General features: G+C 44.5%; 1 protein-coding gene across 2 annotated transcripts in view; it reads right to left on the reverse strand.

The window, feature by feature from the left end:
• nucb2a (nucleobindin 2a) overlaps nucleotides 1–27141 on the reverse strand; it is a 92458-nt gene that overhangs the window by 10142 nt on the left and 55175 nt on the right. For both annotated transcript variants that reach the window (XM_070899892.1, XM_070899891.1), the window contains exons 8-11: nucleotides 25634–25692; nucleotides 20862–20954; nucleotides 15985–16074; nucleotides 15029–15199 (exon numbers count right to left, since the gene is read on the reverse strand). In XM_070899892.1, the coding sequence (XP_070755993.1) occupies nucleotides 15029–15199; nucleotides 15985–16074; nucleotides 20862–20954; nucleotides 25634–25692 (413 nt within the window). The remainder of the gene's footprint in view (nucleotides 1–15028; nucleotides 15200–15984; nucleotides 16075–20861; nucleotides 20955–25633; nucleotides 25693–27141) is intronic.

The raw sequence follows: 27141 nt of genomic DNA on the forward strand, positions 1-27141 counted from the left end.
GTGTTAGCGTGTGTCTATGGGGTAAAAGAAAACGCATCAATACCGGTTTGGGCTAAAATTCGAATTGGAAACTGACCCAAAGCCACTAATATCCCTGTTTTCCGAGAGTAAAGGGATGAATACCAATGCGTCGGCCCACATCCAGAGATGGGCGCTCAAATTGACCGCATACAACTGCGCCATCCGCCACAGGCCAGGCACAGAAAACTGCGCCGATGCTCTCATGCTTCCATGGGGGTGGAAATGGCGCAGCCCGCAGATCTAGCCATGGTTATGGAAGCATTTGAGTGAGCAATCACCCGTCACTGCCCGGCAGATCAAAACCTGGAAAAGCAAGGACCCTTTATCTCGAGTCAAAAGCTGTATGCTTCACAGGAGCTAGTCCAGTGTCGCAGTGGAAATGCAGGAAGAGATAAAGCCGTTCCAGCAGCGCAAAGATGAAATGTCGATACAGGCAGACTGCCTTCTGTGGGGCAATCGAGTAGTGGTCCCCAAGAAGGGCAGAGACACCTTCATCAATGTCCTCCACAGTACCCACCCAGGCATCGTAATGATGAAAGCGATAGCCAGATCCCACGTGTGGTGGCCCGGCATCGAGGTGGATTTAGAGTCCTGCGTTCACAGATTTAATATATGCTTGCAGTTAAGCAATGTACCCAGGGAGGCGCCGCTAAGTTTATGGTCTTGGCCCTCCAAACCATGGTCTAGGGTACATGTCAACTATGCAGGCCCGTTCTTGGGTAAAATGTTCCTTGTGGTTGTAGACGCGAACTCCAAGTGGATTGAATGAGATATAATGTCAGCTCGCACGTCCGCTGCCACTACTGAAAGCCTGCGGGCCATGTTTGCCACTCACGGCTTACCCAATGTCCTGGTGAGCGACAACGGGCCATGTTTTACCATTGCTGAGTTCAAAGAATTCATGACCCATAACGGGATCAAACAGGTCACATCTGCCCCGTTTAAATCAGAGTCCAATGGTCAGGCAGTGCAAACCATCAAGCAAGGCTTGAAGAGGATAACTGCACTCGCCTGTCCGGAGTCCTGCTTAGCTATCACACAAGATCCCATCTGCTGAACTGCTCATGAAAAGAGCACTTAAGATAAGGCTCTCGTTAGTTCACCATGAACAGATATAGAGCAGGCGGCTTCAACAAAGTGCATACCATGTTAGCACAAATGTGTCATGCAAGACTGAAATCAATGATCCTGTATTTGTATTAAATTATGGACAAGGTCCCAAGTGGCTTCCCGGCACTGTTGTGGCCAAAGAGGGAAGCAGGGTGTTTCGGGTCAAACTTTCAAATGGACTCATTCACCGGAAACACTTGGCCCAAATCAAACTCGGTTTCACGGACTATCCTGAGCAACCCACCTTGGACCCTACCTTTTTTGATCCCCCAACATACACACCAGTGGGAACCAGCACCATGGTTGACCACAAAGCAGAACCAATCATCCACAGCAGCCCTGGAGGGCCCAACACACCAGGCAGCCCAGCAAGGCCAGTTGCACAGCAGCCCAACGAGGGCCCAACAAATGATTCAACAACACCAGCTTTCACACCGAGACAATCAACCAGGGCAAGAAAAGCTCCAAATCGACTCACATTGTAAATAGTTAACTATTGACTTTCCGGGGGGGGGGGGGGGGGAGGGTAGGGAAAGTGTTATCTGTGTGGACTTGTATTTACTCTGTACAGCTACCAGAGGACTCATTCCCTGGAGTCCCAAGGGCTGAGCCCTCTGGTGGCTGTACAGAGTAAATACAAGTCCACATGTACAACATCTCCCTTCACCCTTTTATCTTTGAACAGATTAGTTTTAGCTTGAAAGGTCACAGGATAGTCATCAGCTGCCAATAGAATCTCTCAAACTCACTGCAACTACGAGGAACAACCCCATTTTGCAAGGCAAATTGTAGGAGACATCTGATCGTGGCATATGTTCAGTAAGGAACAGCACATAAAAATCATAGAATAGTACAGCACAGAAGGAGGCCATTCAGCCCAGAGTCCGCACTGCCTCTTTTGAAGAGCAATCCTGTTAGTCCCACTTCCCTGCTCGTTCCACATATCCCTGCAATTGTTTCTCTTTCAAGTATTTACCCAGTTCCCTTTTGAAAACTACTATTGAATCTGCTTCCATTACTCTTTCAGGCAGTGCATTCCAGATTATAACAATTCGCTGTACACACAAGAAAGACATAACACCTTTAGTTCAAGTAAAACTGAAATATTGAACAGCTAGGATTCTTGACGGTTTAAGCAGAGACAAACAAGCAAGCTAGCATAGTTAATTTGCCAGTTAATAAAAACTGTTTCCCTAAACAGGCCAGTGGTGAGTCAGCTAGAAACAGTATAAAAAGAGGGTGCTTTGTGCAGATCTGCACGGAGTGCAGCAGGAGCTCGGAGTGCAAGGGTAAGAGTTTGGTAAGTGGAAGAGTTTGGGCAAGTGGGAGCAGGAGGTGTTGCTTGGTCTTGTTTTCCCCACCAGTGCTGACTCCCCGACCTGGGAGGAAAAGAAAACAAAGTGTGATGTCACAGCCAAGAGGGTAAGTGATTGGTGAGCAGTTTTTCTTTTTTCCTTATCTTGTCAGTAAGAACCCTTTGGCATTGTTGCCAAATTAGGTTATTTTAAGCATCAAGTTATGGCAGGAGAGCCCAGACCCATGTCATGCGGGAAATCAGGGACACTGGGGGACGCTCCAGTGTGCAGGAAGTGTATCCACCTGCAGCTCCTGTTACACTGCATGATGGCACTGGAGCTGTGGATGAATTCACTCTGCAGCATGCGCAATGCTGAGGATGCCGTGGATAGCATGTTCAGTGAGTTGGTCACACCGCAGGTAAAGGTTCAAAAGGTAGATAGGGAAAGGGTGACCATCAGGCAGAGCAGGAGTAGGAAGGTAGTGCAGGACTCCCCTCTGGTCATCTCCCTCCAAAACAGATACACCGCTGTGGCTATTGTTGGGGGAGATGACTCACCAGGGGAAGGCAGCAGCAGCCAAGTTCATGGCACCATGGGTGGTTCTGCTGCACAGGAGGGCAGGAAAAAGAGTGGGAGAGCTATAGTGGTGGGGGATTCTATTGTAAGGGGGATAGATAGGAGTTTCTGCGGCCGCAAATGAGACTCCAGGATGGTATGTTGCCTTCCTAGTGCAAGGGTCAAGGATGTCTCGGAGCGGCTGCAGGGCATTCTGGAGGGGGAGGGTGAACAGCCAGTTGTCGTGATGCATATAGGTACCAACGATATAGGTAAAAAGCGAGATGAGGTCCGACAAGCTGAATTTAGGGAGCTTGGAGTTAAATTAAAAAGTAGGACCTCAAAGGTAGTAATCTCAAGATTGCTACCAGTGCCACGTGCTTGTCAGAGTACAAATAGCAGGATAGCTAAGATGAATACGCGGCTTGAGGAGTGGTGCAAAAGGGAGGGATTGAAATTCCTGGGACATTGGAACCAGTTCTGGGGGAGGTGGGACCAGTACAAACCTGACGGTCTGCACCTGGGCAGGTCCGGAACCAATGTCGGAGGGGGAGTGTTTGCTAGTGCTGTTGAGGAGGGGTTAAACTAATATGGCAGGGGGATGGGAACTTATGCAGGGAGACAGAGGGAAACAAAATGGGGGCTGAAGCAAAAGATAGAAAGGAGAATAGTAAAGGTGGAGGGTAGGGAAACCCAAGGCAAAAATCAAAAAGGGCCACATAACAGCAAAAATCTAAAAGGGACAAAAAATGTGTTAAAAAGACAAGTCTGAAGGCTCTGTGCTTCAATGCGAGGAGTAATCGTAATAAGGTGGATGAATTAACTGCGCAGACAGCAATTAACGATTATGATATAATTGGGATAGAAACATAGAAAATAGGTGCAGGAGTAGGCCATTCAGCCCTTCTAGCCTGCACCGCCATTCAATGAGTTCATGGCTGAACATGCAACTTCAGTACCCCATTCCTGCTTTCTCGCCAGACCCCTTGATCCCCCTAGTAGTAAGGACTTCATCCAACTCCTTTTTGAATACAATCAGCGAATTGGCCTCAATAACTTTCTGTGGAAGGGAATTCCACAGGTTCACCACTCTCTGGGTGAAGAAGTTTCTCCTCATCTTGGTCCTAAATGGCTTACCCCTTATCCTTAGACTGTGACCCCTGGTTCTGGACTTCCCCAACATTGGGAACATTCTTCCTGCATCTAACCTGTCTAAACCCATCAGGATTTTAAACGTTTCTATGAGATCCCCTCTCATTCTTCTGCACTCCAGTGAATACAAGCCCAGTTGATCCAGTCTTTCTTGATAGGTCAGTCCCGCCATCCCGGGTATCAGTCTGGTGAACCTTTGCTGCACTCCCTCAATAGCAAGAATGTCCTTCCTCAAGTTAGGAGACCAAAACTGTACACAATACTCCAGGTGTGGCCTCACCAAGGCCCTGTACAACTGTAGCAACACCTCCCTGCCCCTGTACTCAAATCCTCTTGCTTTGAAGGCCAACATGCCATTTGCTTTCTTAACCGCCTGCTGTACCTGCATGCCAACCTTCAATGACTGATGTACCATGACACCCAGGTCTCGTTGCACCTCCCCTTTTCCTAATCTGTCACTATTCAGATAATAGTCTGTCTCTCTGTTTTTACCACCAAAGTGGATAACCTCACATTTATCCACATTATACTTCATCTGCCATGCATTTGCCCACTCACCTAACCTATCCAAGTCACTCTGCAGCCTCATAGCATCCTCCTCGCAGCTCACACTGCCACCCAACTTAATGTCATCTGCAAATTTGGAGATACTACATTTAATCCCCTCATCGAAATCATTAATGTACAATGTAAACAGCTGGGGCCCCAGCACAGAACCTTGCGGTACCCCACTAGTCACTGCCTGCCATTCTGAAAAGTACCCATTTACTCCTACTCTTTGCTTCCTGTCTGACAACCAGTTCTCAATCCACGTCAGCACACTACCGCCAATCCCATGTGCTTTAACTGTGCACATTAATCTCTTGTGTGGGACCTTGTCGAAAGCCTTCTGAAAGTCCAAATATACCACATCATCTGGTTCTCCCTTGTCCACTCTACTGGAAACATCCTCAAAAAATTCCAGAAGATTTGTCAAGCATGATTTCCCTTTCACAAATCCATGCTGACTTGGACCTATCATATTACCTCTTTCCAAATGCGCTGCTATAACATCCTTAACAATTGATTCCATCATTTTACCCACTACTGAAGTCAGGCTGACCAGTCTATAATTCCCTGTTTTCTCTCTCCCTCCTTTTATAAAAAAGTGGGGTTACATTGGCTACCCTCCACTCGAGAGGAACTGATCCAGAGTCTATGGAATGTTGGAAAATGACTGTCAATGCGTCCGCTATTTCTGAGGTCACCTCCTCAAGTACTCTGGGATGCAGTCCATCAGGCCCTGGGGATTTATCGGCCTTCAATCCCATCAATTTCCCCAACACAATTTCCAGACTAATAAGGATTTCCCTCAGTTCCTCCTTCTTACTAGACCCTCTGACCCCTTTTATATCCGGAAGGTTGTTTGTGTCCTCCTTAGTGAATACCGAACCAAAGTACTTGTTCAATTGGTCTGCCATTTCTTTGTTCCCCGTTATGACTTCACCTGAGTCTGACTGCAGGGGACCTACGCTTGTCTTTAACTAACCTTTTTCTCTTTACATATCTGTAGAAACTTTTGCAATCCGCCTTAATGTTCCCTGCAAGCTTCTTCTCGTACTCCATTTTCCCTGCCCTAATCAAACCCTTTGTCCTCCTCTGCTGAGTTCTAAATTTCTCCCAGTCCCCAGGTTCACTGCTATTTCTGGCCAATTTGTATGCCACTTCCTTGGCTTTAATACTATCCCTGATTTCCCTTGATAGCCACGGTTGAGCCACCTTCCCTTTTTTATTTTTACGCCAGACAGGAATGTACAATTGTTGTAGTTCATCCATGCGGTCTCTAAATGTCTGCCATTGCCCATCCACAGTCAACCCCTTCAGTATCATTCGCCAATCTATCCTAGCCAATTCACGCCTCATACCTTCAAAGTTACCCTTCTTTACGTTCTGGACCATGGTCTCTGAATTAACTGTTTCATTCTCCATCCTAATGTAGGATTCCACCATACTATGGTCACTCTTCCCCAAGGGGCCTCGCACAACGAGATTGCTAATTAATCCTCTCTCATTACACAACACTCAGTCTAAGATAGCCTCCCCCCTAGTTGGTTCCTCGACATATTGATCTAGAAAACTATCCCTTATGCACTCCAGGAAATCCTCCTCCACCGTATTGCTTCCAGTTTGGTTAGCCCAATTTATATGCATATTAAAGTCACCCATTGTAACTGCTGCACCTTTATTGCAAGCACCCCTAATTTCCTGTTTGATGCCCTCCCCAACATCACTACTATTGTTTCAAGGTCTGTACACAACCCCCACTAACGTTTTTTGTCCTTTGGTGTTCTGCAGCTCTACCCATATAGATTCCACATCATCCAAGCTAATGTCCTTCCTAACTATTGTATTAATCTCTTCTTTAACCAGCAATGCTAGCCCACCTCCTTTTCCTTTTATTCTATCCTTCCTGAATGTTGAATACCCCTGGATGTTGAGTTCCCAGCCTTGGTCACCCTGGAGCCACGTCTCTGTAATCCCAATCACATCATATCTGTTAACATCTATTTGCACAGTTAATTCATCCACCTTATTACAAATACTGCTTGCATTAAGACACAAAGCCTTCAGACATGGCTCCAGGGTGACCAAGACTGGGAATTCAACATTCAGGAAGGATAGACAGAAAGAAAAAGGAGGTGGGGCAGCATTGCTGGTTAAAGAGGAAATTAACGCAATAGTAAGAAAGGACATTAGGTTGGATGATGTGGAATCTGTATGGGTAGAGCTGCAGAATGCCAAAGGGCAGAAAACCCTAGTGGGAGTTGTGCACAGACCACCAAACAGTCGTCGTGAGGTTGGGGATGGCATAACACAAGAAATTAGGCATGCGTGCAATAAAGGTACAGCAGTTATCATGGACGACTTTAATCTACATATAGATTGGGCTAACCAAGATGGTAGCAATGCAGAGGAGGAAGATTTCCTGGACTGTATTAGGGATGGCATTCTAGACCAATATGTCGAGGAACCAACTGGAGAGCTGGCCATCCTAGACTGGGTGTTATGTAATGAGAGAGGACTAATTAGCAATCTTGTTGTGCGAGGCCCCATGGGGAAGAGTGACCATAATATGGTAGAATTCTTTATTAAGGTGGAGCGTGACAGTGTTAATTCAGAGACTAGGGTCCTGAACTTAAGGAAAGGTAACTTCGATGGTATGAGACGTGAATTGGCTAGGATAGACTGGCAAAAGAGGGTTGACAGTGGATAGGCAATGGGAGACATTTATATATCACATGGATGAACTTCAACAATTGTACATCCCTGTCTGAAGTAAAAATAAAACAGGGAAGCCAGCTCAACTGTGGCTAACAAGGGAAATTAGGGATAGTGTTAAATCCAAGGAAGAGGCATATAAATTGGCCAGAAAAAGCAGCCAACCTGAGGACTGGGAGAAATTTAGAATTCAGCAGAGGAGGACAAAGGATCTAGTTAGGAGGGGGGAAATAGATTATGAGAGGAAGCTTGCAGGGAACATAAAAACTGACTGCAAAAGCTTCTATAAATATGTGAAGAGAAAAAGATTAGTGAAGACCAATGTAGGTACTTTGTAGTCAGAATCAGGGGAATTTATAATGGGGAACAAAGAAATGGCAGACCAATTGAATCAATACTTTGGATCTGTCTTCACCTAAGGAAGACACAAATAACCTTCCGGAAATACTAGGGGTTCGAGGGTCTAGCGAAAAGGAGGAACTGAAGGAAATCCTTATTAGTCAGGAAATTGTGTTAGGGAAACTGATGGGATTGAAGGCCGATAAAGCCCCAGGGTCTGATAGGCTGCATCCCAGAGTAGTTAAGGAAGTGGCCCTAGAAATAGTGGATGCATTGGTCATCATTTCCAACATTCTATTGACTCTGGATCAGTTCCTATGGACTGGAGGGTAGCTAATGTAACACCACTTTTTAAAAAAAGGAGGGAGAGAGAAAACAGGGAATTATAGACCGGTTAGCCTGACATCGGTGGTCGGGAAAATGCTGGAATCAATTATTAAAGATGAAATAACAACGCATTTGGAAAGCAGTGACAGGTTCGGTCCAAGTCAGCATGGATTTATGAAAGGGAAATCATGCTCAAAAAATCTTCTAGAAATTTTTGAGAATGTAACTAGTAGAGTGGACAAGGGAGAGCCAGTGGATGTGGTGTATTTGGACTTTCAAAAGGCTTTTGACAAGGTCCCACACAAGAGATGAGTGTGCAAAATCAAAGCACGTGGTATTGGGGATAATGTACTGACGTGGATAGAGAACTGGTTGGCAGACAGGAAGTAGAGAGTCGGAATAAACGGGTCCTTTTCAGAATGGCAGGCAGTGACCAGTGGGGTGCCGCAGGGTTCAGTGCTGGGACCCCAGCTATTTACAATATGCATCAATGATTTAGATGAAGGAATTTAATGTAATATCTCCAAGTTTGCAGATGACATTAAGCTGGGTGGTGGTGTGAGCTGTGAGGAGGATGCTAAGAGACTGCAGGGTGACTTGGACAGGTTAGATGAGTGGGTAAATGCATGGCAGATGCAGTATAATGTGGATAAATGTGAGTTTATCCACTTTGGGGGCAAAAGCAGGAAGACAGAAAATCTGAATGGTGACAGATTAGGAAAAGGGGAGGTGCAACGAGACCTGGGTATCATGGTACATCAGTCATTGAAGGTTGGCATGCAGGTACAGTAGGCGGTGAAGAAAGCAAATGGCATGTTGGCCTTCATAGCTAGAGGATTTAAGTATAGGAGCAGGGAGGTCTTACTGCAGTTGTACAGAGCCTTGGTGAGGCCACACCTAGAAAATTGTGTTCAGTTTTGTTCTCCTAATCTGAGGAAGGACGTTCTTGCTATTGAGGGAGTACAGCGAAGGTTCACCAGACTGATTCCCAGGATGGCTGGACTGACATAGAAGAGATTGGATCAACTGGGCTTGTATCCACTGGAATTTAGAAGTATGAGGGGATCTCATAAAAACATAAAATTCTGACGGGTTTGGACAGGTTAGAAGCAGGAAGAATGTTGCCGTTGCTGGAGAGTTCTAGAACCAGGGGTCACAGTCGAAGAATAAGGGGTAAGATTTAGGACTGAGATGAGGAGAAACTTCTTCACTCAGAGTGGTTAACCTGCGGAATTCTCCACCGCAGAAATTTGTTGAGGCCAGTTCGTTAGATATATTCAAAAGGGAGTTAGATATGGCCCTTACTGCCAAAGGGATCAAGAGGTATGGAGAGAAAGCAGGAAAGGGGTACTAAGGTTGAATGATCAGCCATGATCTTATTGAATGGCGGTGCAGGCTCGAAGAGCACAATGGCCTGCTCCTGCACCTAATTTCTGTTTCTATGTTTCTTTTGCAAATTATCTGAAAACTGTCCTTTGATCATCAACCCTTCTGGAAACAGTTTCATCGTACTCTTAAAACCTTTCATGATTTTGAACACCTCTAACAAATCTCCCCCTAACGTTCTCTGCACTAAGGAAAACAATCCCAGCTTCTCTAATCTTGCCACATAACTGAAGTCCTTCACCCCTTGTACCATTCTAGTAAATCTCCTCTGCACCCTCTCCAAAGCCTTGACATCCTTCCTAAAGTGTGGTTCCCAGAATTGGCCAGAATATTCCAGCTGGGCTTAACCAGTGTCTCCCCAACTGCAATCAGTTTGTTGTATTTTTGAACCCATTTGCTTCCCAATGCTGTGGCTGTGGGTTCAGTAGCAGCAACAGCCGGGAAAAACCTGCATTGCAGCCCTTGGGACAGCGGTAGGTATGAAGTCCTGCAAAAAAGCCAAGTTAAAATTTTTATTTTTTAATTCTTCTGCAGCGATTCGCTAGGAAAGGCTCTTGTGAATGTTTTGTGATTTTTTATTTTGGGGAAATTTTTGGGGGGTGTTTTCCCCCTCTCTGGGCCCAACTCACAGCAGTAATCAGCCTCGGACTAAAGTTGGCGAGGACAATGGTTTCCGCTGATTTTTTACCACTGGGCCTTTAAAAAAAATAGCGAAGTGATTCGTGGTATTTTTGGCGAAAACATATTGCTATCGCCATTTTAAAAAAAATGTCTGGATTTCGGAACATTTTCCGGATTCCAGACCACCCCTCCATGGACCAGCGCGATGTCCGGATTTCGGAACATTCCGAATTTTGGATCTCCGGATTTCAGACGCTCTACCTGTAATACACTGGAATACATTATTGCTCCCAAATTAAATTAAATTATGAAATTAAGGCAAAAATATCCCAAGTTGGAGATTATTATATGGTTTTCCAAATTTGGAAGGCTAGCAGCAAAGAAACTGTATAGTGCCATGGTTAGAGTGCAGAAGTCTGCTATCATAACTTAACCGAAAATTCAAAATCAGCTTCAGAGAAAAGGTAACATATCCACCCTCCCTCCCCACCACCCCCCAAAAAAGCTGAAAAACACCTATAGACCTATGATTAATGCTAATATATAAAACACGACTGAATAAGTTAACTTCATCTTTTACTACACGGGAATTTTTACCAGTGAATGAGATCATTTTCCATAATTTGTTTTATTTTTCTGTGAAAACCAAAATGCCATGGCCTTACCAATGACGTGAAAAATCAAGTAGTTAAAATGAGAATACATGGAATATGAACATATCATAATTTAAGTTGCAGACATATTTAAATGTTCTATTAGCTGGATTATTAATGCAAAAAAATACTTAAAAGACACAAGATGTAGTTTTTGCATTGACAGATTTAGAAATCAGTGAGCACTTGAGACTTATTTTGGATTGTGTTCCAGCTATTTTGGTGTCCACCGTTATTGTTCCTTTGAAGCCAAAAGCAACGGTGAGTTGAGTGAATCTGTGAAAAGGAACACCATATTCCTTTCAGAAATGTTCAGAATAGATACTCCAAGGTTATCTTACTATACCATCCAACATATCATTGATGCTAAAGACACTAAATAGGATGGATGACAAAAGACAACCACTTGAGACACAGGTTCAGCAAGTTTCCTATCTTTTTTAATTATTTGTTCCTGGGATGTGGGCATCACTGGCAAGGCCAGAATTTATTGCCCATCCCTAATTGCCCTTGAGAAGGTGGTGGTGAACTGCCTTCTTGAACCGCTGTAGGCTGTGTGGTGAAGGTACTCCCATAATGCTGTTAGGGAGGGAGTTCCAGGTTTTGACCCAGTGTCAATGAAGAACGGCGCTATATTTACAAGTCAGGATGGTGTGTGACTTGTAGGTGATAGTGTTCCCATGCGCCTGCTGCCCTTGTCCGCCTGCTAAGTAGTACAGGTCGCAGTTTGAGAGTTGCTGCAGTGCATCTTATAGATGGTACACACTGCAGCCACAGTGAGTTGGTGGTGGAGGGAGTGAATGTTTAAGGTGGATGGAGTAACAATTAAGTGGGTTGCTTTGTCCTAGATGGAGTTGAGCTTCTTGAGCATTGTTGGAGCTACATTCATCCAGGCAAGTGGCGAGTATTCCATCACACTCCTGACTTATGCTTTGTAGATGGTGAAAGGTTTTGGGGAGTCAGGAACTGTGACATTCGCTGCAGAATACCCAGCCTCTGACCTGCTCTTGTAGCTACAGTATTTATGTAGCTGGTCCAGTTAAGTTTCTGGTCAATGGTGACCCCCAGTATGTTGATGCTGGGGGATTTAGCAATGCTAATGACATTGAATGCCAAGTGGCAGTGTTGGAGATAGTCATTGCCTGACACCTGTGTGGCACGAATGTTATTTGCCACTTATCAGCCCAAGCCTGAATGTCATCGAGGTCTTGCTGCATGTGGGCTTGGGCTGCTTCATTATCGGAGATGTTGCAAATGGCACTGAACATTGTGCAATCATCAGTGAACATCCCCACTTCTGACCTTATGGTGGAGCAAAGCAGTTGAAGATGGTTGGACCTAGGACACTGCACTGAGGAACTCGTGCAGTGATGTCGTGGGTTTGAAATGGTTGACTAACAATAACCATAAACATTTTCCTTTGTGCTGGGTATGACACCAGCCAGTGGAGAGTTTTCCTCCAGATTCCCATTGACTTCAATTATACTAGTGCTTCTTGATGCCACATTTGGTCAAATGCTGCTTCGATGTCAAGGGCAGTCACTCTCACCTCACCTCTGGAATTCAGCTCTTTTGTCCATGTTTTGGTGAGTATCGCTGCTTGATAATACTGTTGATGACACCTTCCATCATGTTGCTGATGATTGTGAGTAGACTGATGGGCTGTAATTATCCAGATTTGATTTGTCCTGCTTTTGTGGACAGGACATACCTGGGCAGTTTTCCACATTGTCAGGTAGATGCCAGTGTTGTAGTTGTACTTGAACAGCTTGGCCAGAGGCACGACTAGTTCTGGAGCACAAGTCTTCAGGGCGACAACCGGAATGTTGTTGGGGCCCATAGCTTTTGCTGTATCCAGGGTGCTCAGCTGTTTCTAGATGTCGTGTGGAGTGAATCAAATTGACTGAAGACTGGCTTCTGTGATCTCACACAGACCTTCGAGTTGGAATGCACATCAGAGACATATCCAAAATTTGGTCATGTACTCCCACAGCTTCTCCACGAGGGCTGCATGAGTGCAACATCAAAATTGTTACAGAACTCAATGAAGGCAATGCAAATGGGTTTTCCTCGAGTCTTACTATTACTTCAAGATCTAGCATAAAGCCACACAGGCTGCTCCACACAATCTTCACAGAGTAAAATACAGCCACTTTATTTCTGATTATTCTGCAGACCTCCAAAACATCTTCTATGCAAACCACGACAATCTGAAGAATCATCTGCTGTAATTGAGATTATAAGGAGCCTCCTTTTTGTGGATGGTTCGTTGAGAAATACAAAGATTAAACTTGTCTGAAACAGAATCCTATTCACCAGCCTGAGGAGCCAGCTCCAGTGGTTTCCTTGGCACAGACGTAATGCACTGAATGACCTGTTCCTGTGCTGCGACATTGCAGGATTCTATGTCCTCCAAAACTAATGCCAGGATTCCCCTCAGCTTGAGCAGTAATCACACACTAATGTTAGTGTCGCCATATTTCACATCAACCTCTGCTGCGTTTCTCCGTGTGAAATCCTCCCTATCTCTAATCTCCCCCAGCCTACGATCCTCAAATATCTGCGCTCCTCCAATTCTGGCCTCAAGAGCATCCCACTATGGTGGCCGTAACTTCAGCTGCCGGGGCCCCAAGCTCTGGAATTCCCTCCCTAAATCTCTCTTTCCTCCTTTAAGGCACTATTTTAAACCTATCTATTTGACCAATATTTTGGTCATCTGCCCAAATACCTCTATGTGGTTCAAAATCAAATTTTGTTTAATAATGCTCATGTGAAGTGTCTTGGGATGTTTCACTACATTAAAGGCACTATATAAATACAAGTTATTGTTGTGATATATTTCAACTGTTCTGTCTGTAGAAACCACAAAAAAGTAGTGAATGAACCCCATCTCTCATGATGAACCTCTTCAGTTTTAACTGCAATATAAAAATGTTCTAAAGTTTTAAAGATTACTTATGGATGTCATAAATCTTCAACAAATGTTTTTCACAAGAAGCCTGATAAACTGGATCCATTAGTGCCACATTTACCTGTAAAAGCATTTTCTATTTCTGGTTATCAGTTTGGAAGACAAACAGTGCCCTCTGTTGGCCAACGATAATGCCTGATTCACAAAGTTAGGCCTCTTGGGCCAGGAACTTCCTCGGAGCTGCTCCCACTCCGCCACCATAACTTCACCGGCAAGAGTGGTTAGTATGTCGAACTCACTACCATAAGGAGTAGTTGAAGCGAATAGCACAGATGCATTTAAGGGGAAAACAAGATAAACACACAATGGAGAAAGGAATAGAAGGTTATGCTGATAACATTAGGTGACGAGGGATGGGAGGAGGCTTATCTGAAGCATAGGCACCAGCATGGACCAGTTGACTTGAACGGCCTGTTTCTGTGCTGTACACGATATGTAATTCTGTGAAAAAAAGTTACAGCAGCAGAATGGAAGCAGTTGAGGAGGGAATTCTTGCCCCAAGATTTCAAAATGTTATTAAGAATTGAAAATTAAAGGTGTCAAGCTGCAAGATGAATATAACTGGCTGAATCTTAATCCAACTTTGTAAGGATTTAGAAATTTCTAGAAACAGAAAAGTCATTTGGCTCAACAAGCCCACCCCTTTTTAGTTGAGCAGGTGAGTTCTCCCCGGTGTGCTCAAACAAAATCACTAAAAACAGATGATCTGTTCATTATCACATTGCTGTTTGTGGGAGCTTGTGCACAAATTGTCTCTCGTGTTTCCCTCATTGCGACAGTGACAACACTCCAAAAATACTTAATTGGCTGTAACGTACTTTGGGACATCCTGAGGTCATGAAAGGCACTAGATAAATGCCAGTCTTTCTCTTTTCTTTTGAACTTGGCAGTGATTTTGAGGAAAATATTTGGTTATCTTTGTTTCCATGTAAGCACTTCCTACTAGTTTTGATATCAAAGAAACAACCAGCCACCAGTTACCCCCGACCCCTCAAAAAATCAGTAAAAAGTATGAAAAATATCTTTAAACAATACAAACAGCCTCTGTTCCTTTATGAATAGCTTTACGTGTAATTTGTCTTTACATTTATTTCAGGTGGGCAATCCCATAATAAAAGGAATGGAAATTATATTTAAATCAATGCTAATACATTTGGTATATGGACAATTTAAGGTGGCTTGCAAATCACTTGGGGATCTGGAAAAAGGGATTCCCATTCAAATTGACAGCCAAGTTTTAGACTGACGGGACTAATCCCATCAACTGGGAATTTCCCTTTCTGAATAGATGCCAAATGGAACATCATAATGGGTAAAATAGAGCAAGTGGTTACTACCTGTTGGAACTCAATTTTCTGGGCCTCGAGCTGGTCTTGTTGAAGCTGCAGCTCTTCACGCTGTTTCAACAGATCATCCGATTTCATCCTCAGTTCATGCTCCTGCTCAGACAGTCGCTTCTCAAACTCCTGCAGCTCATCTTCTGAATAAAGTTGCTGCTCATCTAAAGTCTGCAGAACAAGACAGGACAATATTAAAAGCACAGCAAAGTTAAATTAGCAAGCATCTCCAACCGATGATTAGTTACTGGTTATGGAAAGGGAAACGTTAAGCTATTAGCTATTTTTTTTTTTTTATTTAGAATTATATTTTCTGAAATCAAACCAGGGCACAATTGCTGGCATATTTAAAATAATGAGATAAAATGGGTTCATGGGTGTCAGCAAATACAAAGCCCATTTCTGTCTGGGCTCATCTCAGAAAAGATAAGGTACAAAAAGCCGGGTGATAAAGCAGCAACATTTCCATCTTTCGCTATTCTCCAACCATCTACCCCTTCCTCGAGACTGGCAGTAATAACCTCCCTCCAGTAAACAGAATGAAGGGAACATGAAAACTGGACTATAAATCAAATGTAATATTATAGATGGACAGAAAACAGAACTACCATCTGCAGAGGTACCCCACCCCTATTCAAACAATAAGTGCTATACTGCCCCCTCCCCACTGTGATATATTCTTACGACATCACTAACAAACACATTCTACAAGATGGCTCTTACACAGAAACTATGTCACTCTGCCACATGACCCTTTTATTGTATTTACATCAGTAGTTGCAGTACCAAAGTAGTCCATTAGGGTAGAGCAGTAGTCCACTAGGGGGAGCTCTATTATATCCACAATTGGGAAGTATATCAAAGGTCTTCGTCAAAATCAAACAGATTGGTAGGTGGCTTGAACTACAGACATTACACAGTAGATCTTTTGCCACTTGTGACACATGACTGCTCACCTCCCAATTTTCTGCATCCACAAACTCCTTCTTTTCTGAAGCCCTTAGAAATTCATCAACAGATATCAACCGGTCCTTGTTGGTATCAATCTGAAAAGGACATGAAATTACATTTTGTGCAATATGTATTGTTTAGCATGTGTTAAATACAAGGACAACTTGAATTTATATAGTACCTTCAGCATAAAAATACTTACCAAAGTGCACAAAAAAGTTATTTTTAATTTTTTTTAAAAAAGGAACAGAGGCTGAGCCATGCAGGAAGAGTTAGGAAAGGTGAACAAAAGTTTGTACGAGAAGATTGGTTTTGAGAAGGCTTTTAAAGGCCGGAAGAGAAATAGCAAGGCAAAGTTCCAAAAAAGTGGGGTCAATGTTGGGAGGGGAGGCATACATAGAAAGTAGGTGCAAGATTAGGCCATTCGGCCCTTCGAGCCTCCACCACCATTCAATATGATCATGGCTGATCATTCACCTTCAGTCCCCCATTCCTGCTTTCTCTCCATACCCCCTGATCCCTTTAGCCATATGGGCCACATCTAACTCCCTTTTGAATATATCCAACAAATTGGCCTCAACAACTTTCTGCGGTAGAGAATTCCACAGGTTCACAACTCTCGGTGAAAAAGTTTCTCCTCATCTCGGTCTTATATGGCTTACCCCTTATCCTTAGACTGTGTCCCCTGGTTCTGGACTTCCCCAACATCAGGAACATTCTTCCTGCATCTAACCTGTCCAGTCCCGTCAGAATTTTATATGTTTCCATGAGATTCCCGCTCATTCTTCTAACTTCCAGTGAGTACAAGCCTAGCCAATCCAATCTTTCCTCATATGTCAGTCCTGCCATCCCAGGAATCAAGCTGGTGAACCTTCGTTGCACTCCCTCAATAGCAAGAACGTCCTTCCTCAGATTTGGAGAGCAAAACTGAACACAATACTCAAGGTGTGGTTTCACCAAGGCCCTGTACAACTGCAGCAAGACCTCCCTGCTCCTATACTCAAATTCCTTCGCTATGAAGGCCAGTATGCCATTTGCCTTCTTTACTACCTGCTGTACCTGCATGCCTACCTTCAATGACTGATGTACCATGACACCCAGGTTTCGTTGCACCTCCCCTTTTACTAATCTGTCACCATTCAGATAATAATCTGCCTTCCTGTTTTTGCCACCAGTGGATAACCTCACATTTATCCACATTATACTGCATCTGCCATGCATTTGCCCATTCACCTAACCTGTCCAAGTCCCCCTGCAGCCTCTGAGCAACCTCCCCGCAGTTCGCATTGCCACCTAGCTTAGCGTCATCTGCAAACTTTCAATTCCTTCATCTAAATCATTAATGTACATTGTAAATAGCTGGGGTCCCAACACTGAACCCTGCAGGTTAACAGAAGGGTGAAGGAGGAGACACAAGGCTGTGGAAGGTTGCCCAGATAGAGAAGGCAAGGCCATGAAGTATGAGGCTGAGGACCAGGAGTTTAGATTCAGTGCAAATAGCGCTCAGTGCAGATCAGTGAGGATGGGGTAATGGTCAAGCAGATCTAAATCAGGTAAAGATGTGTAACTGAGTTTTTAACAAGTTGAAGTTTATTATAAAGATGGACAGCAACAAGAGCACTGAAAAAATCAAGTTTTGAGGTGAAAAAAAGCATGGATAAAGATTTAAGTAGTGAAGGTGAGGTAGGAGTAGAGGCAGGTGATGTTCAAGAGGTGGAAGTAAGGATTTTGGTGATGGAGAATACTTTAGAACTCAGACCTCAGTCAAATAACATTTAACAAAATCAGTGACAAGGGAGTGGGGGCTTAATACACCTTCTGTCTTCCTGACATGCAGATGGAGGAAATTTTGGCTAATGCATGAGCAGAGAGATCAAGGGAATTGACAGGTAGGTAGATCTGCGTGTTGTCAGTATGCCTACGACAACTGATTCCTGTGAATCATGTCATCAAAGCGCAGCAGGTAGATGAGGAACGCAGCAGGTGGATGAGGAAGAGAAGGAGGAGGCGGCGGCAATGTCCGCAACCAAGGTTAGGGCCTTGGTGCGCTCCAGAAGTGGGAAGAAAAGCCATTGTTGGAGATGCAATGGCTCTGTTGGGGCAGGTAGCAGTGGAGCTATGCAAGAGCAAACCTATAGATTAAGGCAAGAGGAGAGGAAATGGAAAAGAAGGCCTAATCAACTGTGTTGAATGCTCCGGAGAGATAAAGACAGACAAAGAGTGACAACGCATCATGGCCACAGTCAGAGAGAATATAATTTGGCCAGGACGGTCTTGGTGCTGTGCGTAAAAGCACAGCAAAGTCAAATTAACAAGCGTCTCCAACCTCTGAGTAGTTACTGGTTATGGGAGGCGAATTGTTAAGCTATTAGCTCAGTTCCCTTGATCTCACAAGTAAAGTGGAAGCCAGACTAAAGTGTGTTTTGCGAAAGATGGGCCTCGTGCCAGGATGGTATGTCTGAGATGGTATCCCAATATTGGATAATCAAGGGGCTATAAATAGGGAGGAACTTAATATAATCACTATCACTAATGAAGTAGTAAGAGGTAAAATAATGGGACTAAAGGCGGACATCCTAGGGTCTTAAGAGAAGTGGCTGCAGAGATAGTGGATGCATTGGTTGTAATCTACCAAAATTCCCTGGATTCTGGGGAGGACCCAGCAGATTGGAAACCGAAAATGTATCGCCCCTATTTAAAAAAGGAGGCAGACAAAACGCAGGATTCTATAGACCAGTTAGCCTAACTTCTGTCTTTGGGAGCAGTAGCGGGACATTTGGAAAAGCATGATTCAATCAAGCAGAGTCAGCATGGTTTTATGAAAGGGAAATCATGTTTGACAAATTAGCTGGAATTCTTTGAGGATATAACGAGCAGGGTGGATAAGGGGGAACCAGCAAATGTGGTGTATTTGGATTTTCAGAAGGCATTAGATAAGGCGTCACATAAAAGGTTACTGCACAAGATAAAAGTTCAAGGGGTTGGGAGTAATATATTAGCATGGATAGAGGATTGGCTAACTAACAGAAAACAGAGAGTCGGGATAAATGGGTCATTTTCCGGTTGGCAAAGTGACTAGTGGGGTACTGCAGGGATCGGTGCTGTGTCCTCAACTATTTACAATCTATATTAATGACTTGGATGGAGGGACCAAGTGTAATGTAGCCAAGTTTGCTGATGATACAAAGATGGGTGGGAAAGCAAGTTGTGAGGAGGACACAAAAAAATCTGCAAAGGGATATAGACAGGCTAAGTGTGTGGGCAAAAATTTGGCAGAAGGCGGATAATGTGGGAAAATGTGAGGTTATCCACTTTAGCAGATATAATAGAAAAGCAAATTATATTTTAAATGGAGAAAAATTGCAAAGTGCTGCAGTAGAGACACACCTGGGGGGTCCTTGTGCATGAAACACAAAAAGTTAGTATGCAGGTACAGCAAGTGATCAGGGAGGCAAATGGAATGTTGGCCTTTATTGCAAGGGGGATAGAGTATAAAAGCAGAGAAGTCCTGCTACAACTGGACAGGGTATTGGTGAGGCCACTTCTGCACACAGTTTTGGTCTCTGTATTTAAGGAAGGATATACTTGCATTGGAGGTTCAGAGAAGGTTCACTTGGTTGATTCTGGAGATGAGGGGGTTGACTCATGAGGATAGGTTGGGCCTATACACATTGGAGTTCAGCAGAATGAGAGGTGATCTTATTGAAACTCCAAAGATAATGAGTGGGCTCGACAAGGTGGATGCAGAGAGGATATTTCCACTCATCGGGGAAACTAAAACTAGGGGACATAGTCTTAGAATAAGGGGCCTCCCATTTAAAACTGAGATGAGGAGAAATTTCTTCACAGTGGGTTGTAAATCTGTGGAATTCTCTGCCCCAGAGAGCTGCGGAGGCTGGGTCATTGATATATTTAAGACGGAGATAGACAGTTGTTTGAGCGATAAGGGAGTAAAGGGTTTTGGGGAGTGGGTAGAAAAGTGGAGCTAAGTCCATGATCAAATCAGCCATGATCTTATTGAATGGCGGAGGAGGCTCGAGGGGCCAAATGGCCTACTCCTATTTCTTATATTCTTATGAGACATTCACGAGGAACGGGAATTGAAGGTGGGACAGTGGCTGTAGAGGACATGAGTTAAAATATGAATTTTTAGACCAGTGGGGTGATGGAGATTTTGAAAGGGAGATGGATTGTGCCTAAGGAAAAAGAGGGATAAGAACATAAGAAATAGGAGCAGGAGTAGGTCATACGGCCCCTCGAGCCTGCTCCGCCATTGAATAAATGCACAAGCGGGTGGCTCAGGATTGGTGCAGAAAGGGTCAAAAGTGCCTAAGTGAGTCTCAGAACAGTTGAGCTTGGGGAGGGTTGGAAAGAAACTACAGAGGAACGGAGGATCAGGGTAGTCAGGAACGGCGTGGGGGGGGGTGGGGGTGGGGAGAGAAAGAGGAGTTGAGGAGGGGGCCAAGGTAATAACACAGATGTGTTCAATCTTAGAGAAAGAGAGAAAAATAAATCCATGATCTCTTTACAGTTAGAGATGGATAGAGTGAGGGAACGGGTTTGAGAAGCCAGTGCAACATGAAGAAAAGATATGGGTGGTCCTTCCCCACTTGCATAATGAGGAAGTAATGGGAGGATTAAACAGAGGAGAGACAGAGCGAGTTTCTTTTAATTGAAATTCATCAACACAAATCACAATGATTTGGATAAGGGACAAAATAAATAAATCAGTTTAATTTACCCATTTTAGACTAAATTTGCATTTAAATGGCAGTTCATGCCACACTTAAAAATTACTTGAAATGCATATTTCCATTTTTTTTTAAATGAGGAAAAAGGGGGCAGACGACATTATTTTTATGGTCATTGTACAGTGCTGTACCTCTTTCATAACATGTTCCCTCATCCTCAACCGTTCTTCCTCCATCTCCATCATATCATCTTCTGCATTGTTGGGGTCATAAATCTTCTCCAGCTGCAGTTTAAAAATAAAAGGAAGCAGCTTAAAATGGGAGTTCTCATTCTGCACCTCATCTCAGCGGAAATCATCGAGTCAACATCCAGGCATCTTTCGGGGCAGCTGATGGGGAAAACAATTGTTTGTCATTAATAATTTTGAGAACTAAATCTTAACCTTCCAAATCTCCAAGTATTCTGAACTTTACTTTTGTACACTCTTGTAGTCACTGAAGTGTTTAAATGTGGAGAGATAGAGAAACATGCTGAGATTTGGGGGATAGGGCAGTGTGAGAAGTTTGAATATGTGCTATTGTTAACACACCCATCACATCAGATTCCTCTCTCCACTACTTAACAAATGCACTAAAATAGTGCGGCCAGGAATTTAATGCAAGCATGTTCACTGAAAATAGCACAGCGGGGAATGAGTGCAGGTTACTTAGGAGTAGTTTTCATCTTAAGCAAAATTCTCTCAAGCAAGCTCTCAATTATTTTATGCAGTATAGATTTTCAAGTGACTATGTGGTTGTTCATTGGGCCCCATTGCAGAATCTTAGGAAGGAGACCTGCATTTTGCACTAAATCCAACTTCAGATCAGGGTACAAGAGAATTTAAGTGGTGGGTGGTGTTATATATGTAAACTTGTAAATACCTTGTTTAACCACCAGAGGGCTCATCCCCTGGAGCACCTGTACATAAGGAGGCCTCACAGGCTGGAGAGGCACTCTGGAGACCTGTAATAAAGGACTACGCTCACACAATACTTTAAGCTTACAGTATCTGGTCAGCTTCTTTATTCAAGACATAACAGGTGGTTTCAGAGTTATGGGTGGAGGCCACTGGCAGTATACATCCCATCAATGTTAAAATACCATTCAGCCTCATTCAATTTGCTTACACATCCAGTGCCAATGGCAGTGCTTCATAAATTATTTAGTTCATTTCAAATTGGGACTTATACAGGATAACACACATTAAGTCTTTGCCATCTCCACTCAATTTCAACGAAGGTTGCAAACCCTCCTGCTTTTGGCGAGAGTCTATTGGAATGGATAACTGATCTGCCAAGTGCTGCGGCTGGCGACTGGGGAGAAACAGTATCCGTGGTTCGCGCATGCGCAGTTCTCTGGCTGTTGTCGTACGCAACCAAACCGGGTGGTCTGAATCCTGCTGGCCCCCGGCTATTCAGAGCGCACTGCTTTTTCCCCAGTTGAGGGCAATGCCTTCAGGGCCAATGAAAATCATCTGGAAGTTCTGTGAGTCCTGAGGCAGAGGACAACACAAACTGGAGAGGGAGAGAGAGAGAGAGAGAGAGAGAGAGAGAGAGAGAGAGAGAGAGAGAGAGCAAAAATACAAACTGGGGAAGGAGAGAGAGAGAATGTTGGTGTATGATGTGCGCTGTTGTATAATGTGTTTTGTTACAGGAGTCAGGTAACCTTGGTGCTGCTCACAGAGAACTGAGCCTCGTCTCAGCTCCCCTCCCTGAAGTTGGGCTTCAGCTGTCGGGTATGGGAGTCAGCAAATTGAGTTAGTTTTGTTGTTATTTATTGTTTTTATAACTTACTATGTATTGTAAATAAAAGTCATAAAATTGCATGAAAACCTTGGTTAGAAGTTACTTAGATCTTTGATTTTTTTTTGTTGAATCAGTGCTATTTACTTGCCGCTTCTCATTGCAGTCGATACTGTAGAAACATTACAGAAGATAAACACCACTTATTTCCTTCTCTTGGGTTTGGATTTCTAAATTGTGTTATTCATCTCACTACAAGTCTTTTGTTTAAATTCAGGCTTGGTGTTCGCAAGATGCTCAACTAAAGGTAAATGCAAAAACAATTGCAAACAGTGGACAAATGTCAATCACATGTCATATGATTAAGCAACACATGAGCAGTGTCACATGATCAAATCTCCAGGAACATGTGAAACAAGAATTGGTAACCCTAATTTTAACAGATCAATAGCGCACCTAATTCCATGTCTCAATTACGTAAATATGGGTGCTGAAGATTCCTGATTTACATCAGCAGTCGGACCATCAATCAACATTCATAAAAGTTTCATAAAAGTATTTAGAGGACATCAACATAATGCAGTGTAGTCACCAAGTAGAGGCACCTCTGGGGAAGCTGATAGAATCACCAAGCTATTAAGGTGACATGCAAAAAGAAAGATATTAAAGTCTTAAGACTGTACAGAGAAGAGCCCCAAGGCTGACCCTAACATTGGAGAACTGAATGATGAGAAAACGAGAGAAACTGAGGCTTCTTGGCCATCATTAAGAGGAGAGGGGGAATAAGGACATGAAGGGGTGTGGGGGAAGGGGAGTGGGGCTTGGGAATGGGGAAAGCAAAGGCAGGGAACCTATTGCAGCACCAGCAAACTCTCTAAGCAGAAAATCACACATGCACCCTCAAGTTTGTCCAGCCTAATAATGGGCTCAATTTTGGCTATGAGTTGCTCCGTTTTTTTGGGATAACTTGATTTTTCTGGCATAATTTAAAAATCCGCAGTTTCCTCAATCAGCGTAACTCAGTTAGTTATTATTTATTTTTAAAGTTTTTTTTTCCTCAAAAGTGGGCGTTACCAGCCACCTACGCCAGTTCTACCCATTTAGGCAACTTTGGCCAGATAATAGTTACCCCATTTCTACTCAGGCCAGTGTATGTGGCCACTTGAGAAAACACTTGCGGAAAGTTAAAGAAATCGGCACAGGTAAGTACATTGGAGGCCATTCGGCCTGGGATAGGCGCGGGAAGCGGAGAGGACCTGCACCTAAACCAAAGCCAAGCTTTACCCGCAGTACTCTTTGTTTGCAAACATTGCTAACAATTCAACAAGGAATAAAAAAATTGAAGTCCTACCTACATCTTCAAACTCAGCCCGGGAAGCCAGCAGGCTGGTGCGGGAAGCCACTCGGCCTGGGCTAGGGGCGGGACAATGCACCGGGAGGCCACTCGGCCTGGGCTAGGGGCGGGTCAATGCACCGGGAGGCCACTCGGCTAGGGCTAGGGGTGGGACAACGCACCGGGAGGCCACTCGGCCAGGGCTAGGGGCGGAACAACGCACCAGGAGGCCACTCGGCCAGGGCTAGGGGCGGGACAACGCACCGGGAGGCCACTCGGCCTGGGCTAGGGGCGGAACAACGCACCGGGAGGCCACTCGGCCTGGGCTAGGGGTGGGACAACGCACCGGGAGGCCACTCGGCCTGGGCTAGGGGTGGGACAACGCACCGGGAGGCTATTCGGCCTGGGCTAGGGGCGGAACAATGCACCGGGAGGCCACTCGGCCTGGGGAAGGGGCGGAACAATGCACCGGGAGGCCACTTGGCCTGGGCTAGGGGCGGAACAACGCACCGGGAGGCCACTCGGCCTGGGCTAGGGGCGGGACAACGCACTGGGAGGCCACTCGGCCTGGGCTAGGGGCGGAACAACGCACCGGGAGGTCACTCGGCCAGGGCTAGGGGCGGGACAACGCACCGGGAGGCCACTCGGCCTGGGCTAGGGGCGGAACAATGCACCGGGAGGCCACTCGGCCAGGGCTAGGGGGCGGAACAACGCACCGGGAGGCCACTCGGCCTGGGCTAGGGGCGGAACAATGCACCGGGAGGCCACTCGGCCAGGGCTAGGGGCGGAACAACGCACCGGGAGGTCACTCGGCCAGGGCTAGGGGCGGAACAACGCACCGGGAGGTCACTCGGCCAGGGCTAGGGGCGGGCAGGAGAACTGATAGAAATCACCGGCAGGCAGGAGCACTATCAGTTCTCCTGCCCGCCCCTAGCCCTGGCCGAGTGGCCTCCCGGTGCGATCGATCTCTTCGTGCTCCTGCCTGCCGGTGATTTCTCAGAGATCGATCGCACCGGGAGGCCACTCGGCCACATGTATCTTAATACTTGGAAATTATTTTATCTGCAATTAATTAATTGCAAGTTAAAAGCTGAGAATACAATACTCCTCATCTTGGTCTTTAAAAAAATAAATTATGGCAGGTACAGGACAAACATTTAGAGAAAATAAAATTTGGTCGAATGTTCATCATAACAAAAGAAAATGAAGTATTTTAAGCAAATCTACACAACTCACATCATCCCATGTCCAGCATTTCTCAAAGGCTATTACCCAAGTTTCTCTGTAGTATTCTTCCAAGGATGGCTCCACCAAAATATCAATTGGGACTGTTGTCCGCGCATGCGCAGCAGCGCGCATTACGAATCACCACTGCGCATGTGCAGACGTCCCGGCATTTTCCAGCACAGAACGCTGGCTCCACCCCGAGTCGACAAGCCATACTGTGCGACTGCAGTGAAGAGGCCAGAAAGCGGCCAAAGTTCCAACATTTTTATTCAGCGCACCTGGGAACGTAAAGAAGTGGCACAACTCCGGTAAGTGCGCCGAAAAATGGGCTCGGCCAAAATTGAGCCCAATGAGGAGGAGGAACCCAAGAAAGGCATGTGAATTAAAATCACTTATAGAAAACGTGAGGTCAGTGATGACGGGCATGTTTTTTCTCACACTGCAGTATAAACAGGGTTTCACCAGCAGCATAGGTGGCTCCAACACCCAAATCCCCATTCCAGCTGTGAATTTGATCGTGGATTAGGTACGGGACTTACTGGTGAATACAAATTTAACGTGTTTTAGTACAAAAATACTGTGCCAATGTTCCCCAAAAATGAACAGAATATTGGTTAATACCTCTTTTGTAAATAATGCTTCCATCTCCTGCTCATCCAAGAATCCATCACCATTGGTATCTGAGAGGAAAACAATTCTTGCAGTTAATTCTTCAACAAGTATAGTCCATAACTGTACAAACAGAAACTTGTGAAACTACTGCCCCATCCTCTCCCCAGAACTCTTCCAACAATCTAGTTGGTACTTAGGGGTTGAAATCAATTGGTCCAATTTTATTAATACATCAACATATTCTTATGTTTGTCATTTTAAAGAAAATGTTTGCACAGTCTTAAAAAATACAATAGTAGCCTTCAAGAGGTAATTGGATAAATACTTGGAAGAGAAAAAGATTGCATGGATATAGGGAAAGAGCGGGCGAGTGGGCCGAAATGGATTGTTCTTCCAAAGAGCCGGCGCAGACTCGACGGGCTGAATGGCACCTTCTGTGCTATACTATTCTATGATTCATAAAACCTTTAAGCATTGAAAAGTTGTAGCTCTCAATTGTTAAATATTTACTTTTTTTTTTTTAAATGACAGACACATAAAAAGGGAGTGGTAGCACATTGCCGAGTGCAATACCGAGCCAACAAGTTCCGAGATTTGATTTCTGGTCTGTGTTGAGTTACCTGATCTCTGCCAGGGAAGCAGATGTGTTGCTACCACTGGCCAAAGATTGGGATGGGCATCAGATTTTGCATTCCAATGAGTGTCACAGATGGGAAGAGAAGGATCAAGCTCAGCTTTGATGCTAATCACAGCCAAATATTTTGCTGCCAGTCACTTTTTGGTCTCATACATGAAGAATTACCATTTGAACAAGGCACCCATTGTACTGGTGGACCCTGAAGCCAGACTCCAATAGGAGATTGGAAAATTTTGGCAGATGGAGTATAATGTGGAAAAATGTGAGGTTATCCACTTTGGCAGAAAAAAAATAGAAAAGCAAATTATAATTTAAATGGAGAAAAATTACAAAGTGCTTCAGTACAGAGGGGCCTGGGGGTTATTGTGCATGAAACACAAAAAGTTAATAGAGAGGTACAGCAAGTAATCAGGAAGGCAAATGGAATGTTGGCCTTTATTGCAAGGGGGAATAGAGTATAAAAGCAGAGAAGTCCTGCTGCAACTGTACAGGGTATTGGTGAGGCCACACCTGGAGTACTGAGTATAGTTTGGTCTCCATATTTAAGGAAGGATGTACTTGCATTGGAGGCTGTTCAGAGAAGGTTCACTAGATTGATTCTGGAGATGAGGGGGTTAACTTAAGATAGGTTGAGTAGGTTGGAACTATACTCATTGGAGTTCAGAAGAATAAGAGGTGATCTTATTGAAACATACAAGAAAATGAGAGGGCTTGACAAATTGGATGCAGAGGATATTTCCACTCAGGGGGAAAACTAAAACTTGGAGGCATAGTCACAGAATAAGGGGGCTACCCATTTAAAACTGAGATGGAGAAGTTTCTTCGAACAGGGGGTTGCAAATCTATGGAATTCTCTGCCCCAGAGAGCGGTGGAGGCTGG

The sequence above is a fragment of the Pristiophorus japonicus genome, chromosome 14, assembly GCF_044704955.1.
Source record: "Pristiophorus japonicus isolate sPriJap1 chromosome 14, sPriJap1.hap1, whole genome shotgun sequence".
Taxonomy (NCBI): Eukaryota; Metazoa; Chordata; class Chondrichthyes; family Pristiophoridae; genus Pristiophorus; species Pristiophorus japonicus.